At 49.2% G+C, this 17835-nt stretch overlaps 2 protein-coding genes across 5 annotated transcripts in view; one reads left to right on the top strand and one right to left on the bottom strand.

Annotated features, from left to right (window-relative positions):
* Positions 1-4048, top strand: part of AAGAB (alpha and gamma adaptin binding protein) — a 75033-nt gene extending 70985 nt beyond the window's left edge. For 2 of the 4 annotated variants that reach the window (XM_027553048.1, XM_027553047.1), the window contains exons 8-10: positions 570-674; positions 1134-1183; positions 1780-4048. In XM_027553048.1, the coding sequence (XP_027408849.1) occupies positions 570-674; positions 1134-1183; positions 1780-1857 (233 nt within the window). In that variant the 3' untranslated portion in view covers positions 1858-4048. Of the gene's footprint in view, positions 1-569; positions 675-1060; positions 1184-1779 lie in introns of all 4 variants that reach the window. The other 2 variants (XM_027553046.1, XM_027553045.1) reach the window with 1 other exon arrangement.
* Positions 4049-12885: 8837 nt separating this feature from the next.
* The window catches only part of SMAD3 (SMAD family member 3), a 123974-nt gene continuing 119024 nt past the window's right edge, over positions 12886-17835 (bottom strand). The window contains exons 8-9 of the mRNA XM_027553043.1: positions 16856-17000; positions 12886-14426 (exon numbers count right to left, since the gene is read on the bottom strand). Of these exons, the coding sequence (XP_027408844.1) occupies positions 14303-14426; positions 16856-17000 (269 nt within the window). The 3' untranslated portion in view covers positions 12886-14302. The remainder of the gene's footprint in view (positions 14427-16855; positions 17001-17835) is intronic.

Here is a 17835-nt window from a genome sequence, read left to right as displayed (position 1 = left end):
ACAGGGTGTGGGCTTTAGAAATTGGAAACACGTAAGTGAGTCCTGGCTTCCCAGGTGGCTCACTGGTAAAGAATCTGCCTGCCAGTGCAGGAGCTGCAGGAGATGCGGGTTTGATCCTTAGGTTGGGAAGATCCCCTGGAAGAGAAAATGGCAACCCACTCCAGTACTCTTGCCTGGAAAATCCCATGGACAGAGGAGCCTGGCAGGCTGCAGTCCATAGGGTCGCTAAGAGTCAGGACTGAGCATACGTACATGCATAAATCTGACGCGAAGGTCACACTTACTAGCAGTGACCCAGAGTAAGATCACTTCTCCTTGTGCTCTAGTTTTCTTAAGAAAGGTAGAAACAGAATTCTTTGCCTCATTGCAGTTATTTCAAGGATAAAATGAGTCCCTGTTCACTTGTGAGGGCCCCCTAGCAGCCAAGCAGGATACAGCACCAGGAGCTGTACAGCTGGCCCATGCTGGGCCCTCGTTCAGTGGTAACTTGCATCCAAGCCAGATTGATTGCTTTAGGATTCTGTGTATTTAGTGCATACTTAAATACTGTGTGCAAATCCTCATTGCAGATCCCATGTTAGACCTGGACATTCAAGAACTTGCCAGTCTCACTACAGGCGGAGGAGATTTGGAGAATTTTGAAAGACTGTTTTCAAAGTTAAAAGAAATGAAAGGTAATTGGATCCATTGGGTCTTACAGGTTTCCATAGTGATGCCCCTCTGTTTTATCTAGTAGGATTTTACTTTGTAACTGCTAATAGCATTCCATGCTTTGGGCTCATCTGAGAAATGTAGATACTGTGGGATTGTGCCATCCTCTGTTGGTAAAAATTTCTTTAGGAAAATTCTCCCCTTTTTTCATTCTTTTTCTTTTTCCTTTCCCTTCTTCTCTTGCCTGTCTGTTTCTTTCAGTCTGTCTCATTAACATGGAATCAGTAAGATCCCTAGCAATTTACTCACATCATTCCCATCTGGAAGATTTGGAAGACTTAAACTATCTAACAGCTGTAATGACTCCACCATAAACATGTGTTTTTGCAACCCATCTCCCATCTTCTAGTGTTAGAACATCTATGCGCTCCAGATTCTCCTGTGCGATTAGATGAATTTCTTAAGATATATTTTCCCCCTAGACAAGGCTGCGACGCTTCCTCACGAGCAAAGAAAGATGCATGCAGAAAAGGTGAGAAAATCAGTCAGGTATTTGCTTACCTACTGCAGGTCCAGTGCTGTAAGAATTACATGTCACACTTGTTTACTTCTAAAGTGTCTTACTGTGAACTTTCTGTTGGATATTCACTTACAGTTATTTGAATATGTAGTTGCTGCCATCAAGCCAGGGTTTTCCAGTGTGTGTTGAGTGATGTGGAACATTGAGGCTCAGAATGTTTGCCTTCCTAGCTGTTAGGCTGGAAAACTCTTAGTTATTTTGTTTGGGTTGGCAAGAAATGTATATGGTTTATGTATTCCATTGTATGACTGTGTCATAACTTACTTATCCACTTCCCCATTGGACATTTCAGTCATGCGCCCTATTTTTTCTGTAGTGAAGTTGTTCATATCCTTATACGTCACCTATGTATACAGTTCTGATAATATCCTCAGTATAAAGTCTAGGAGTAGAAGTCCTGGATCAGGGTGTTCAGGGGTTTTGATAGATGTGTCAGAGCACTGAAGGGCAAGGTATAGAATTTTAAGTCTTAATCAGTTCTGTGTGTGACCTGAAACGAGCTGAATATTAGGTGTTGCCTAAACTCTGTTGCTTGCTTCTCTCCACAGGTGGCCAAAGCCTTCTGGATGGCAATTGGGGGAGACAGAGATGAGATTGAAGGCCTTTCATCTGATGAAGAGCACTAAACTATTCATGCTAGGACTTGCCTAACTAGGACCCTAGCGCTCTCTCACTGAGATTCTTCTCTCCTCAACCCCATCATCTTTTGCTGAGCTTACCAGCATCATGTTGGCTGCCTGACTTATTTATAGGGTCCCGTTAATTTTAGTTTTTAGTAGAGGGTAAAGCAGAAATCTCTTCTCCCTCAGTATATTGTAAGGGAGTGAGAAGTTTTCAAATAACATTTTTTGTTGTAGGAACGGGAGTGGGGTGAGCCTCAAAGGCCTGTGTGACTTGCCCAAGTTAAAGAAGAAAAACCACCACCAAGCTTTCCTGGTCAGTCTTTTGAGGAGCATTCCCTGTGTTCATGTTGATCACTGAAGATCAAGAGTTTTCTGGTTTTCTCTTTCAAGGAGCTTGCTGCTCAAGGTTTGATGCTTTTGGTGGGAGGAAAGGAAGAAACTGCAGATTTAATCTGTGCTGCAGCACAGATTATAGGTCAGCCACTGGCCTTCGGTTTAGTCTCTAGCTAAAAAAAAGCATCTGAGTATTTCATTTGAAATACAGTATCTGACCTCCTGGTAGAAAGTATTGAGAAACCAGTGTGAATTTTTAGACTATAATAAATGATGCAAAGGTTTTCTACTCTGGTGGGGATAAAAATAAACCCTTCTCTACCAAGTTGTGGGCGGGCATGGGGGTGGGGGTGGGGCATGGGTAAGAGAAGGAATTCCCTGTATAAGCCATTGAATCAGTATGGTCCTAGCCTGAGATTTTTGCATTAGTATTACCACGTAGAAACTGTTCTTTCTTAGAGTTTGCCACTTGAGATGGCAGAGATGTGTTGTCACAGTTGATACCCTCAGAACAAGGGGAGCTTCCTCTTCTCTCTCTGAACTCAGAGATCACTGCCAAACTAGTGACACTTAAGTGGGACTTGGTGAGAAAGCACGCGAAATGTTAAGCAATGAATCCCTCAGTACCTGTGTTACTTCCAGAGCTGAGGAGTTAGGCTCCAGGGAAACTGACCTCTAAGGGGGAAAGTTCCCAGAAGAGTGGGAAATATAGCAAATGAAATCCTTATTTCTGTTCGTTTAGGGACTGCGTAATGCATGTCATGAGCCTTCAGTCTGCCATGGCTCTCAGCTGGCTCAGGGCACATGGGCTAAGAACTGCTGCTGGCCTGGTGTGAGTGTGAACCCCATAGGTCACCAGTAGAAACGAATTTCAGACCTGCCTGTGCAACACCTTTTCAGCCCTGCAGAACCTGCTACAGATGGCAGAAGGAACGGAGTGCTCCAGGGTCCTGGCCAGAGCAGCCACAGGATGGAAGGTTTCAGTGAGTGGATGTTCAGGGAGAGCCATTCCAGGGAACACTGGAAGCTGTCTTCCTTGATAACTTTTTTCTTTTTCTTTAACTATTCTGAGGGTCTTTGAGACTGTAGTTTACCACCATTCCACCACTGTTTCTTTGAGGTGACTGCATTGGCCATTGATGGGGAACGTAAGGAAAGTCAGTTCTGGGATTGCAAAATGAAAGGCGAAACAAGTTTTTCTTAAAATATGAAAGGTTTCAGAGAACACATTAGGTCACGTGGTTTGGAAAAACAGACTATAAAAAGCTGTGAACTTGATCTTGTGGATTAAACAAAGCCAGGTATTAAAATGTGGTTTATTTATAAAGCCTGCTTATGTATATTTTTATGATTTTGTTGTTTTTTAGTAGAGGATGTGGGCAGGGTAGGGGGGAGCCTTCCTTCATTGGATTAGGCATAAACAGCAATAATCTGTTGGTCGAACTCACTGTTTTAAATCTACCCTTCATGTGTATAATACCATGCTTTCAGGGTCTCAGCTATCTAGGTATTGGCCCCTCCTGGGTGACATGTGAGATTAAAGTATACAGTAGTAACTACTAAAGGCCCTTTTAAGAAGTGTGATCATGAGCCAATAGTGCAATAGAAATTTCAGACTATCCAAAGTGACCTATGTACATGCCACTGCAAGTTATTATGGACTGTCCATCTGGGATTTAAAACAAGAGCCTTGACTTTTTTCCCCCTTAAACATTTTTCTATTTGTGTAACCCAGCGTCTGGCACAAACTGGGCCCTTAAGTTTGGTTTGGATTTTCATTTGATATTTTGATGGCTATGATTGCAAAGTTTTAAGGTCCATGAGTGTTGGGAGAGACAAAAATAAACTTTTTTTTTCCTGAGAAAATCGTATATTATGTAATAATTTTAGAGTGATGAAGACATAGATATTTTTATAATTTTAAAATATGTTATCCTGCCAGAATATGAGAAGATTGACAGAACCACGTCTGCTTGCTGTCTTTTTATAGAACTTGGCCACATCTAGTTCAGAGAAGCAAGAGATTCAGGGAAGCTAGACTTAGATGGCTGAGTAATACGGGATGTGGTTCAAGGACCATAGAGCATGTCAGGCCATTGCTGCAAACTGCTTGTGACACAGGAAATGTGATCTACAACTAACTTCGTGTTCCCGCCATGGAGAGCTGGGGATAAATGGTTTTGCTGTGGCCCATCAGATTCTCTCAACCTTGGGCCAGTCTCTTAACAATGGACATTAAGAGAGCACGTGGAGTGCCCCTTGCCCTGCCTTGGCCTGCCATGGAAAAACAGTCTTAGAAGAATCACTGTCTAAGGGTAAGATGAGAGCTCCCTGAGCTATTCTGAGCTGGAGTGTTTGCTGATGCAAAGCTAAATTTAGCCAACATCTGTCCAGTGTGGTCAGAAGTTTGATTCATTGAACGTTCTGATTGATGGAGACAGTGCCAGGGAATGCTGGATGAGTTAAGAGTCGCCCTTCACCACCCTCCCCGCCTCGCCACCAAAAAAAAAAAAAAACCTTTTAAAACAGACGAGACAATTTAGCTACAGCCTTCTATTATCAAATACCCATCTTATAGAGGACTGTAGGCAGAGAAAGTGTGAAAAATCAGGTCAGGTGTAATCCTGCATCCCTTAGTGCAGGATTGGTTTAAAAACAACACCCTAACAATTAACTTGCCCATAATTTGTGTTCCTGAAAGCATCATGCTGACCGTGCAGGACAAAGTTCTAGTTTTGATTTAGATTCCACTTGGGGTTTAGATTAGTGATTTATCCTTGCACCTTTAGAATGTGAGCTCTTGCAGAAGGGGTCTTAGAAATATTCTACGTTATATTTTATGCCTGTGATTAACATCACCAGTCTTGCTCTTAATCTGGGTGTCTTTGTTCAGGGTTAAGTGTGTGTTACAGTTCTTCTAGTGTAGGAAGTGTCTTTCTTGATTCTGAGGTGTCTCTGATTTGCAGAATGAAGAATTGAAGAGGTAACAGCAACAGTGTGATCTTTTTGTTGGAACACTGATGAGCCCTGGTCCGGTTCTTAAATACGTGCTCTTCTACTGTGTTTCCTGTTGGAAAAGTATTGATTCAAAAACAGGACTTAATGGTTATAACTAACTGCATCTTTGGAAAACAGGTTTGGGAAGAAAAAAATTTCTTTTTCCTCTAAGCTCCTTTTTCATATGTGTGTGTGTTCATAGGCTTAAATAGTTGAGCCTCACAGCTGCAAATCTGGGAAGAATACCTGGGCCACAGAAAGCCTCCCGGGTTCTCTCCTGTGAAGCATGTGGCCTCCCCTTGCCTCTCCCTTTTCTGTCATTGACCAGGTGGCTTTGATGGTACAAAGTATGGGCTGAATGAGGCCTGAGGTAGGAGCTTTGTGGAAAGAGCAGCATAATTTAGGAGAGATGAGTCTCTTCTTCTAAAGCCCAAAGATATGGTCTGCATCAATCCTCTTGCTCCAGGAAAGTCTCAAGAAGTCATTAATGGCTTTAGAAGGCCTCAGACCTGATGTTAAGGACAAGCAACTGCAACCTGTTCCTTTATCCTGGTGAGAGCTGAAAGGAGGCCTCAGTGCAGCCAGCCCTGCCTGGGACCCTTCTCGGTGCCAAGACTGCTCTGGCCGGGCTGTCCTCTCTAACAGCTCATCGTCTGACTCAGGAGAGAGACAGGGGCGAGCAAATTGAGGCTACAGAAGGCCGAACGCTGGGCAGGACGTGAAGTGCGCTGTACCCAGCCTTGACTGCTGTGGGAAGGAGTGCACCCAGTTGGAGTAGGAAGGGCATAATGTACACCTTGGAGCAGCGGGTCTATCTTGAGCCCACGTCAGAATCACCTAGAGGGCCCCACTCCAGGATTTCTGATTCAGTAGGTCTGGGGTGGGACCTGGGAATGGGGATTTCTAACATCCCAGATGATACTGATGCTGCTGGCCAGGGGCTGCACTTTGAGACCCGTTGACTCTGAGGAAGCTTGAATTGAGCTATTGGGCTAAGAATCGGGGTAGATATATGGGTGAGGTTGCAGAATTCTCAGTGGAGCTACAGCATGAATAAAGGTATAGAGATGAGCAAGGGGTGATGTTGGGGAAACCCCTGTCGTACAGCTAGAGAAGTCATGGTAGATGAGGATGAAGTGATGTTGAGAACCTCGGAGTACCACTCTGTGCCTGCTTGGGAGATCATCAGGGAGCCGACGGGCTTAGGGCAGAAAAGACAGGTAACTGTAATTCCAGGAACATCTGGCAGCAGTACTAGCCAACACCAGTTGCTTACCAGTCTTCCTAGAGAGCTGTGTTGAAGATTCTGAAACTGAGAATGGACTCCACACTGTGATGAGTGCTCTGCATGGATGGAAAAATAGCAAGTGGTGGTGATTTTGCCCTGTATTTGCCATCCCTGGACTAAAGGGTGGCAGATTAGAGTACTGGAATAACTGATGAAAGGTAATCAGAACTTTGGGTGGCCTTCCTTCAGCCATATATAAGGACTTGTATGGGACAGTAGGACTTCCCAGCTGGGGCTAGTGGTAAAGAACCCACCTGCCAGTTTAGGAGATACGAGAGTCAAGGCTTTGATCCCTGGGTCAGGAGGATGCCCTGCAGAAGAGAATGGCAACTCACTCCAGTATTCTTGCCTGGAGACCCATGGACAGAGGAGCCCGGCTGGTTACAGTCTGCATGGGGTACAGCTGAAACGACTTAGCACACACGCACATATGGGATAATGTGAAAATGGATGGAAAAGGTACTGCTAAGGTAGAGTCTACTATAATATGGGCACCAGTTCATAGTTCAGCAAAAATATGTGATTGCCAAAAGAACCTGAGGATACGAGAATAAGATGTAGACCCTACTTTGAAGGAACTCGGCTTAGATGGGTAGACAGTTAATGCAAGTTGACTCCACGGTGATAGGCAGATTCACAAAAGGCTTCCTTTCTGAAGTGAGTCTCGGAGCATTAGGGGAGGTTAGCCAGGTGAACTGCTGCTGTGTCAGGTGGGGTGGGGAGCAGGGTGTAGACTGGGGAGGAGGTGTTGCCATTGCGAGTGGTCACGGATCCTGGTGTGATAAGTGAAGAACGGTGTCACCAGGGTGCTGGGTTGCAGGGGCGAGGTGGCAAGCTGGATGGGGCCCAGCTGCCAAGGGTCATGAGGTTCATGTCGAAGGCCTTAGAATTTTGTGCTGTGGACTGTGGGGCCGTCTGAGGTCAGGGAGGTGCCTGGGTCACTGTGGATGATGCAGTTACAGGAACGCAGGCTGGAGGCTGGGGGAGTGGTTAGGAAGCCAGGCAATTGTCCAGGTGCTGGAGAGCCTGGGGCTAGGACTGTGAGTGGAGGGCCAGGACTGGTCAGACATGGGGCACAAGGGAGTGGTGGGCGACTGTGACTTCATGGCAGTGGGCTGGGTAGAGGGCTGTGACGAAAGAGGGTTGAAGGCAGGAGAGGGTGATGGTTCAGTGAGGGCAAGGATAAATTCTGTTCTTTTAAACTGAGTTCGGAGGTATTGAATTTTAGGAAAAGGAGTCCGTCAAGGCTGTATATTGTCACCCTGTTTATTTAACTTATATGCAGAGTACATCATGAGAAACGCTGGACTGGAAGAAACACAAACTGGAATCAAGATTGCTGGGAGAAATATCAATAACCTCAGATATGCAGATGACACCACCCTTATGGCAGAAAGTGAAGAGGAACTCAAAAGCCTCTTGATGAAAGTGAAAGAGGAGAGTGAAAAAGTTGGCTTAAAGCTCAACATTCAGAAAACGAAGATCATGGCATCCGGTCCCACCACTTCATGGGAAATAGATGGGGAAACAGTGGAAACAGTGTCAGACTTTATTTTTCTGGGCTCCAAAATCACTAAAGATGGTGACTGCAGCCATGAAATTAAAAGACGCTTACTCCTTGGAAGAAAAGTTATGACCAACCTAGATAGCATATTCAAAAGCAGAGACATTACTTTGCCAACAAAGGTTCGTCTAGTCAAGGCTATGGTTTTTCCTGTGGTCATGTATGGATGTGAGAGTTGGACTGTGAAGAAGGCTGAGTGCTGAAGAATTGATGCTTTTGAACTGTGGTGTTGGAGAAGACTCTTGAGAGTCCCTCGGACTGCAAGGAGATCCAACCAGTCCATTCTGAAGGAGATCAGCCCTGGGATTTCTTTGGAAGGAATGATGCTAAAGCTGAAACTCCAGTACTTTGGCCACCTCATGCGAAGAGTTGACTCATTGGAAAAGACTCTGATGCTGGGAGGGATTGGGGGCAGGAGGAGAAGGGGACAACAGAGGATGAGATGGCTGGATGGCATCACTGATTCGATGGATGTGAGTGTGAGTGAACTCCGGGAGTTGGTGATAGACAGGGAGGCCTGGCGTGCTGGGATTCATGGGGTCGCAAAGAGTCGGACACGACTGAGCGACTGATCTGATCTGATCTGGTGGCTCAGACAGTAAAGAATCTGCCTGCAATGCACAAGTCATGAGTTCAATCCCTGGGTCAGAAAGATCCCATGGAGAAGAGAATGGCAACTCACTGCAGTAGTCTTGCCTTGAGAATTCCATGGACAGAGGAGCCTGGCAGGCTACAGTCCATGGGGCCTCAAAGAGTCGGATATGACTGAGCAACTAAGACCCTGAGGTACCAGTGGCACCTCCGTGTACCAGGCTGTTGGATGTGTCTGAAGCTCGGGTTTGATGTCTGGGCTAGAAGTACTGATCTGGGAGTCTTGAATGTATATGTGGCTTGCAATCACATGGGTAGGCAGGCTCTGTGAGGGAGTATCCAGGGTACCTACCGTGGTCTGGGTGCACCGCCATGGAGCGGGGAGGTGCAGGCCTGAGAAGAGCTTGTGCAAGAGGGTTCAGGGGAACCCGAACACTCAGGGCCTTTCCAAAAGGGAGGTTTGGTCCCCAGGGGCGGCTGCAGAGGTACGTGGGTCTGGGGAGGAGGCCTGGAGGTGAGGCTCCAATAAACACTGGGAGTCAGGAAAGGGAGTTTGCTTGGGCAAGGTGGAAGATGATTCAGTTGGGGTGTTGTCTGGCTCATGTTTAACAGATGGCTGGAGTTAAAGTTGTGGAGCTCAGGGACAGGCTGGTTAGAGGAATGGATCCAAGAGTCATTTGCTGAGAAATCGACTAGATAAAACCTTGAGGAAAGTTGTTTACGGGCAGGAGGCTGGAACTGGCCAGATAACGATGAAGGTAGGAATGTGATGTCATTCATGGAGGGCAAACCTACAGGCTCACAGGTGCGGTTCCTGTGAAGCCCGAGCCCGCCTCCCTCCTGGGAGTCCCTACTTGGACTCTGGTGATGTCCTTAGAAGGAAGTGACCCAGCTGGAGATGATTCCAGCTCCCTTCTGCCTTCCCCAAATGGTTTACTCATTCTAATCATCCTTTTTCTTAATCCACATCATCTCAGGTCAATGTACGACTCAGCCAGAGGAGAGATTTTGACGTCTCTTTCTCCTTGGGGGTTTGAAATTTAAAATGAATTTCCACAGGAGCTAAGTCCATCAGAGCTGGAAAGATGCAGAAACCAACTTCTTTAGGAGTCTGAAACTTACCTCTACGCCTGTGGGGAGACTAATCCAGTGACCTGCAGCCACTGGCCGGAGGCTTTCTGATACAGTGGACATGAGCACAGACTGACAGCCTGGAGGCAGCACCGCTGGGAGGTGTGCCGGAGCTGGAAGCCCCCGCTCTCCCTGCACGTTGTGCTCAGTGAGTGAATGCGGGCAGCGGCAGAATGGGACCTGGCACACCTGGGCTCAGCGACTCTCTTCTCTGAAGGCCCCAGGCCCTTTAAACTCTGCAGCCAGACATGGCAGCAAGAATGAATGTGCACTTCCAGCCCAGCTGCTTTTCAATGAAGTTTTATTAGAAGGGCACTTACAGGAGGAAGAGAGGAGAGAGGACACATTTAACAACAGGGGTAAATGCTTAAACAGGTGCTCAGCTCTTAAGATACAAAAGTTAGAAAAGTCTAAAACACTATAAATACATACATGCTTTTTACAAAGGGTATTAAAAGGTCAGGCTGGCTGAGAAGGGAAGGTAATCAGCATCCTCCGTTCTCTTCCCCACCCAAGCAGGAGTCCCGCCCAGGACAGCCTAGTTGCAACAGCAGCACTGAAGGTGAATGAAGGCTTCTTGGGGGCAGGTGGCTCCAGCCCTCTGTACAGTTCTCGCCCCTGGGAAGGGAGAGGGGCTGGGTTCAGAGGCCCCTGTGGACGGGCCTGCGTTGGCCTGAGCTAGCTGCCTGTGTTCACATGCTGCCACACAGGGAGCCAGCCTGGGTTGGTGGCTCTGGGGGCCAAGCCACTGTCCTCGGGAGGAGAGCCGTTTCCAACTTTCTTCCAAAATTAAATAGTTATCTGTCTTGGTTTTAAGAAATTATTACATAAATATAAAAACACCAGAATGCTCGAGTGTACATTACTTCAGCATAAAAAAAAATTACAGGATCACTTGAGAGAATTTCTCAATCCAGTTTACACAATACATGAGTTTTTCTTTGTGATAGCCGTGTTTCTGAAAGGTTGCTTGTATAGCAAGTCATCTCCCCACTCTCCCATCAGAGAGGCCTCGTCAGTTATGATCCATACATTTTTCTGCTTTCCTACCCACTTGAGAAGTGGCGGATACTCCTCAAAGACTGTTACTTGAAGGAAGGTTCTAGAAGGGAACATCTATACCATACCAGAGTGACTATGTTGAGGTTTTCTTCTAGCAAAGATGTAGATTAGGGAGAAAACTCCCAACTCTGCCACTTGAAGTCACAGTGAGATACAGGGTTCAGAACCAAACATGCGCCCTCTCGCTACTGGTAACCCCCTTGATAAACAGTCCTAGGAGCGCATGCCAATTCCTGTCCCTCCCTTCTCTCACAGACTACAGAGAGTGGCCTAATGGGAGCTCTGGCCCTGCAGAGGTCCTCAGAGCCTCAGAAATGGCAGCTTGGGGCTGCAAATGAAATCAGATCTCTGCCTTCTCCCCAAATGACTCGCATGCATGCATGACATGCACGCATTACTTCAAGAAAACTTTTTTCTGCGGTTTGAGTAAAAGCATTTAGCCCTGGAATATGTCCAAACTCCGGGAAGCCAGAGGGAGATGGAGAAAAACAAACTGAAGCACAAGATATGTGCTACAGCTCATTCCAATACGTTAACAATGATTTAAAAAAATAATCACCACGGACGATTAAAAAAAAACCTCACAGACAACATAAGGACAATGGAAGAGTCTGCCAGCAGCCTTGCCCTGCTGTCTGTTCCTCCTAAGAGTCAAAGTCCCCGCTCCTGACTCTGGGTTTGTCTCAAAATGTCAGGTCTGCAGCCTGCCAGGAAGGTGGCCAGTGGAGATGACGTGCCAGCACAGGCCTGTAACCCGAACTGCCAGGGCGGCTACCTACTTGCGCTGGAAGGCTCCCAGTACTAAATAAAGTTAGGAGTGGGGAGGGTGTGGGAGGAGAGGAAAGGGAACAGAAGCTGGCTCCCAGGGGAGGTGCCAAGGCCAGGACCTAGGGCCCCTGCGCTGTAGCCACACCCGGGTCAGCATCGCCGCAAGCCGCAAGGTGAGGGCGGCCTGGCGGGGAGCCCGGGGCCGGGGAGCAGGCATGTCCTGCAGCCTGGGCAGTGACACCAAAAGCACCCTCCAGCAGCTGCCATCACCCCGAGAACCGCCCTCCTCCTGCCCCTTCACCTGTCCTGTCTTTCAATGTATAAATGCCTTTATGCAATAGGGTTTTAAAACTACTTTTTATGACTTGTAGGACACTAATATCACACATGCCTCAAAGCCACTTACGCAGCCTCTATGATGGGAATGAAACCAGATCCTAACCTCTAGGTACAACCAAATTTTCTTTTGAAGGGTGCTGAACGTGGTCTTACCCACTTTTTCCTCACCCGTCTTCCTTTAGCAGTCTAGTTATAAAGAAAAAAGGCCAAGTAAGTAGCTTTAGGGAAAAAAAACACAAAAACTCCATGCCTACTACAAAGATTCTTTAGCTTTCAGCACTGTGGGTTCTAAGACGCCATCCAGATGCAACCAGACATGACCAACCAGATCACCCAAATTGGGCTGTACCTGAAGCCAGCTCCCAAGTACCTGGAGGACAGCTGTGTGCCATAGGGAGTGCTCTCAGGAGATGACGGGCCCCTGGAGACTGCTCCCCGTGGCTTTTAGTAGGGGCACCACAACGGCTCCAGCCTAGGCCAAACTGAAGTTAGAAGCCATACCACCAGTCTCAGGCCTGACCGGGGGCAGAAACACATCCAGGAGGTTCACATGATTTCTTGTATCTGTAAAAAGCAGTCCACGATCATTTCACACCAGGCAGAAACTTCAGAGCCACAGCATCTGGCCTCAGGTGGAGTGAGGGGCTGTGTGGTGTCTCTGGACTCTGACAACAGCCCTGTGTGAACACTAGTCCACGTCTGGCAAGGCACTCCTGCCTGCTGCTGTGTCCTCTGGAGGCATGGTGAGCAGCCCTCCTACCTGGACTTCGGGGCTGGAGCTTCTGAGGCCTAGGGTCCTGCGAGCAAGGCACCAGGAAGCACCCAGTGTCTCCACACAGCATCACAAATGTCATCACATTTGAGGTTTATACCTGCCAAAAGTACACAACTTTCTTCCCTTCACCTGGAATAATACAGGACTTCCATAGGAAATCCCTTTATTTTTCCTGGTAGAAAACCATGCAAAAAATATGGGATAACTCATTTCATACAAAAAACAGCAGCAAAGAATAAAGTACCAATTGCAAGTGACAATTCCATCTGCTGCATTCTGCAAAAGGTCAGTATAAGGGGGCTCTTTTTTTTCCAGTTGAAATAATCTATAGTAGTTTCCTCACTAATTGCCACCGGGAGCGATACTTACTACACATTCTAACTGCTAGAGTTGTCACTGCCGGTCCTCTGCCGTGAGCTAGATAATCTCATCCCTCAGGGGAAAGATGACAGACCTCTTGGCACCAATTCTGCAGTTTTCAAAGGTGTAAAAATAATTTTTTTTAATAGCCCTTTTATTTCTTTGTCGGCCTGAGATCTTTCCCTCTTGGTGAATTTGCTTTTGTCAGTTTCAGCTTCCAAAAGTACTGGCAGGTGTCGTCTTAACAAAACCTGGAAAAAGCTTCACTTTGGGAGAGAAGTTGCTGGGTCCCACTCTGGTTTCCCAGTCAGTGTGTCACCCGGGGTGTTTGTTTTTTTAAAAAATCAAATGTTTAAAAGACCATATGATACAGTTCATTTAATTAACGCAACTGACTATACCAACCAATACAGCCAAATGCATGAGAAAGCGGAGCGAGCTCTTACAGGTGACCGGACACCCTTGCACACCTCATGGACAGCTACCTCCTGGGAACACTTCCTGTGATTCGGATCTCTCTTGAGATTAACATGATGATACAAACTGTATGTTGGGTATGTGCTGAGCCTCAACAGATCCTGCCAACTGCTGAAAATGAGGGCAAATTTAAGATCATTTTTAAAGAAGAGGTGTCTTTCCACCCCTTGCCACCGGTCCCTATGTGCTCGATTCTAGACACAATCAGTAGGCTCAGAGAGGTGGAGACAGACGAGCCCCTTCCCCGCCGCAAGTCAATCCAGCGCCCAGGTACATGGTCTGCTCCTGCTGGGGTTTGGGAATATTCAGTGGAAGGGGAGGGCTGGGCCCATGGTGTGCTCAGACCCCTGCAAGCTTCTCCCTGCCCAGAGCACCCAAGGCAAAGTCCACACTCCAGTCCTAACCAGGGGGCCAGTTCCTGTTGGGCACTGACATCTCAGTTTGCTGTCTTTAAGAAAGAAGGGGACCAGGGGAGGGGCAGGCGGTGAAACACTACCTGTTTGCTCACGCCACCAGAGCAGAAGCCATTTCTTACCCTTCATACTGGGGCCGAAGGGCCACCGTGTTCAGCAGACAGCTGTTCACAGAAATTCACCTCTGGGTTTGCTTTCGTGTTTTGGAAAACAGGCTGATGCCACTTTAGTTGAGGGAGAAAAATTTCTTCTTTTGACACCAGTGAGTTGAGTTCTGATTTCTCCACCTCCTACATGGCCCTCTTCCCCAAATCCACCCTCCCTACCCTCCCCCTTCACTCGCAGTGTCCCTAAGACACGCTGGAGCAGCGGATGCTAGGGGAGCCCATCTGGGTGAGGACCTTGTCAAGCCACTGCAAAGGTCCATTCAGGTGCAGCTCAATCCAGCAGGGGGTGCTGGTCACAGTTTGTCTCCTGCAAGACATTTGAGAAAAGGGTGGGTGGGGGCCATTTAGAAGATCCAGTAGCACACAGATGCATCAGAGTGGCTTCTCCTGATCTGGTGTCAGTCTTCTTCCCAGAGCCAGAGCTACAGCCTGCCCTGCCAGACCCAGTCCTGGAGAAGGTGCCACCAACTTGCTGAAACTGCCTGCCAAACTCCTCCAAGCAGGAAGGGAAAGGAGGTGGCCCCCTTAGAGAGAAACATGTAAGGCAAATTCCAGGGTGCCCCAGAGGCCCACCGGTTGCCGTGACGGGCGCCTGATGGAGAACCTCCAGCCAGAGCAAAGGTCTTCCCAGCCCCCCGTCCTAAGTGGGCACCCACAGTTCCCCCGCCTCCAGTCCTGGCAGGCCACGGTGACGGGCGTCTGTCTGGTTGAGGGGTGTTTTTTAACAAAGCGCCGACAGAGTCCGCATGCCGTTGGTCCCCAATGTGCTGATATAATTCCCATCTATGGCCTTATTTTGGAAAATCTTACGAGCAGAGCGAGCCATGGAACAATTACTGGAAAAAAACTAAGGCACACCACACGTTTCTTTTCCCCAAAGCCCTCTGTCTAAATTCGGGCTGGTTGATGACGCAGCTCGCAGGCGAGCTCCCAAAGGCCTCCTCTGAGCAAAAGGCTATCTGCTGAGGCCGGAGGTGCGGGTGCCAGCTGGAGGTGAGAGGCCCGGGCCCCAGGCCCGGCTCTGGGCCACCTCACAGGAAGGGATGAAACCTTCCTCTCCTTGGCCCAGGAGGCAGAGGAGGGCGAGACTGTTCTGGGAAGGGGCCGCGCCGCCGGTCAGGCTGCTCCACAGTGCTGCCAGGCAGCAGTGACGTGGTGGGCTGCACAGGCCGGGGTGTGCTGGCAGCGTGTCCTGTGCGGTGACACAGTGGCCCCAGGGAAAGGCTCCGGCCAACAAAGGGCCTCTTCCCCCAGCACTTGAAGCTGGGCAGCTGCGTGCCGCGCCAGGTTGAGAGCCGCCAACCCCAGGGCACCACCCTCCTCGCCTGGCCTGCGCATCGTCTGAGCGGAAGGTTAGAAACGGGCTCGCAGACTCGGCCCCGGGGTGCCTGCCTGACCTGGGTGCCTGCGTGCGACCCTCAAAACGCCAGTCTGAGTGTTAGGAGGGACAGACCTCCCTCTGGCTCCTTCCCACTGGGTCCATCTTTAAATATTTTCCTTCCCCAACAAAAAACAAGACTAGTTTTCTAACCTTTCTTGTTGCCTAAATGATTCCAGCCAAGGCTAAGAGGTGAGCTACAATGTCCCTCGGGCTGGGCCCGTGGGCCTGGGCTGATCTCAGGCTGTTATCAGCCTGAAGGCTGACCACTCGGACTGCCCAATTGGTCACACCTCCCAGATTTGAGAGAGACCCCACAGACCAACGGCTGTGTTCCCCAGCACTGTGGGGCAGACACGGGGAACAGCAGCTAAAATACGGTAAATGACAGACGAGGATTTTACGGACCGAAATCCTCTAATGAGAATCTGACTTTCCATAAGTCACGCTCATCTGGATTTCATTATAAATGGTGGCCCAGAGCCAATACTGAAATGGGTTTGGCCCGGGTGCAGAATGACTGCAAAACAAAATGGATTCCAAACATCTGGGAAAATGAAGAGAAGGGGGGAATAACTTGCGAGGTACTGGCTCGGGCTGACGTGTGGGCGCCCCTGCCTCTGCCGTGGAGTGGGGGCTGGGTGCACAGACCCGCCTCTCGAGGAAGCTCCTGTGCAGGTGTGGAAAGAAAAGGAACAGGCAGCTTAGGCCCACACCCGAGTGGTCTGAGAGCTTCGACAGAGCGGACCAGGGACATCCCCTGACCAGTGCTGCGTTTAAACCAGTACGTGAAATTCTGAAAGAAAATCATTTCTGAGCAAGTGAATATTGTTCCTTTGACTGCTGGCATCTCCTCCTCTCTTCCCTGCTTTCTCAGTTTTAAAACCCTAGATCCTCAGGATTACCAGGTCAGAGAAGGAGCCACAGAGGAGGGAAGGAACCCTGAGGGGGAGACTTAACTCCTTGGAGAGGGTCGTCCTAAAATCATCTGCCCAGAAGAAACGAGGAAGATGCAAAGAGGGTGCAGTAGCAGGCTCAGCGTTTCCACCAGTGATGTGACTTCAGGCAAGTCAGTTCCCTCCCTGGGCCTTCGTTCCCTCATCTGTACAACAGGGATGATACCAACATCCCCACCCAGGGTTGTGACGATGAGATGCTGCCCGTGCCTGAGACACTGAAACGATGGGCAAGCACTGCTCGCTCTTCCTCGTCTAATGGGACTCGGCCCCATGCTGATCCCCGGTCCTTCTGCTCTTCGGGGAGAGGGCCAGCCTAGCTCATCTCTGAGGAGCCCCTGCTCAGCTGTTCTGAGTCACCTGTGGCCCCTGCGCCCCTAGGACAGGCACCCCAGCACCCACCTGTACTCGGCTCCCCAGCCTTTGACAAAGCTCATGCGAATGGTGCACATGCGGGTCAGCTGGTACACGGCCTCGAAGCCCTGGTTGACAGACTGAGCCAAGAGGGCGGCAAACTCCTGGTTGTTGAAGATCTTCAGGTTGCATCCTGCCAACAGGACAGATGCAGAGCTCACGGGGAAGAAGACGGTACTTGGCCTGAGCGCCCCTCCTGGTTAAAGCCACCCCCAAGGTCACCCCCCAGACCAGCGTTTCCGCATTAGCCACAGACTCCACGCTCAGCCGCCTGCTGCGGGCAGCCCATGTGGTCTCCACCCTGAAGCCACCGCCACTTCAATAGGGAGGTGCAGCCGACACAGCTGTAGGGGGTGTTCAACCCTGGTCCATAAGTTCTAGTTCCCAGAGCAGGGGGAAGGCTGAGGGAGACAGTCAGGTGGGGGGCTCTGCCCTGGGTGAAGGGGCCAGGTGGAACTCCAGGGAACAGAGAGACAGGGCTGTGACCCGGAGGTGCCCTTGGTGTGGGGCCTGGGGAACAGAAGGCCATGCCCTTTGATGGAGGGGGCGCCGGACAGGGCAGCTGAGAGGCTGCCCAGCCTGCCATGCCAACAGGAAGTTCAGCAGAGGGTCCTGGGCACCTTCCACCCAGGGTTCTCCGATGAATCCACCTCCACTGGGACCGGGGGTAGCGAGAGATCTGGGCACAAAGCTGGGTTAGGGTGACATTCACAGGAAAGTGAAGGTGTGTGCCTAACTCTCCCAGCAGTACAACCAGAGACAGGCACACGTGAAATGCACAATAAATCTCCTGTTTGAAGTCCTACAGCCCAAGTGCCAGGAATGTGTCAACGAGAAAAAGAAAAAGACAAAAGCACATGCCGGAAATGCCCCAAAGGTGAGCTGAGGTGACGCTCGCTAGCGGGCCAGCACTGACTGGGCCCCTCGGCTGGCTGTGCGACTCTGGGCTGGTTCCTTTCTCTTCTAAG

This window comes from Bos indicus x Bos taurus, chromosome 10 (genome assembly GCF_003369695.1).
Source record: "Bos indicus x Bos taurus breed Angus x Brahman F1 hybrid chromosome 10, Bos_hybrid_MaternalHap_v2.0, whole genome shotgun sequence".
Taxonomy (NCBI): Eukaryota; Metazoa; Chordata; class Mammalia; order Artiodactyla; family Bovidae; genus Bos; species Bos indicus x Bos taurus.
The sequence above is the reverse complement of the archived record's forward strand: the minus strand, read 5'-3'. Positions and strand labels throughout refer to the sequence as shown.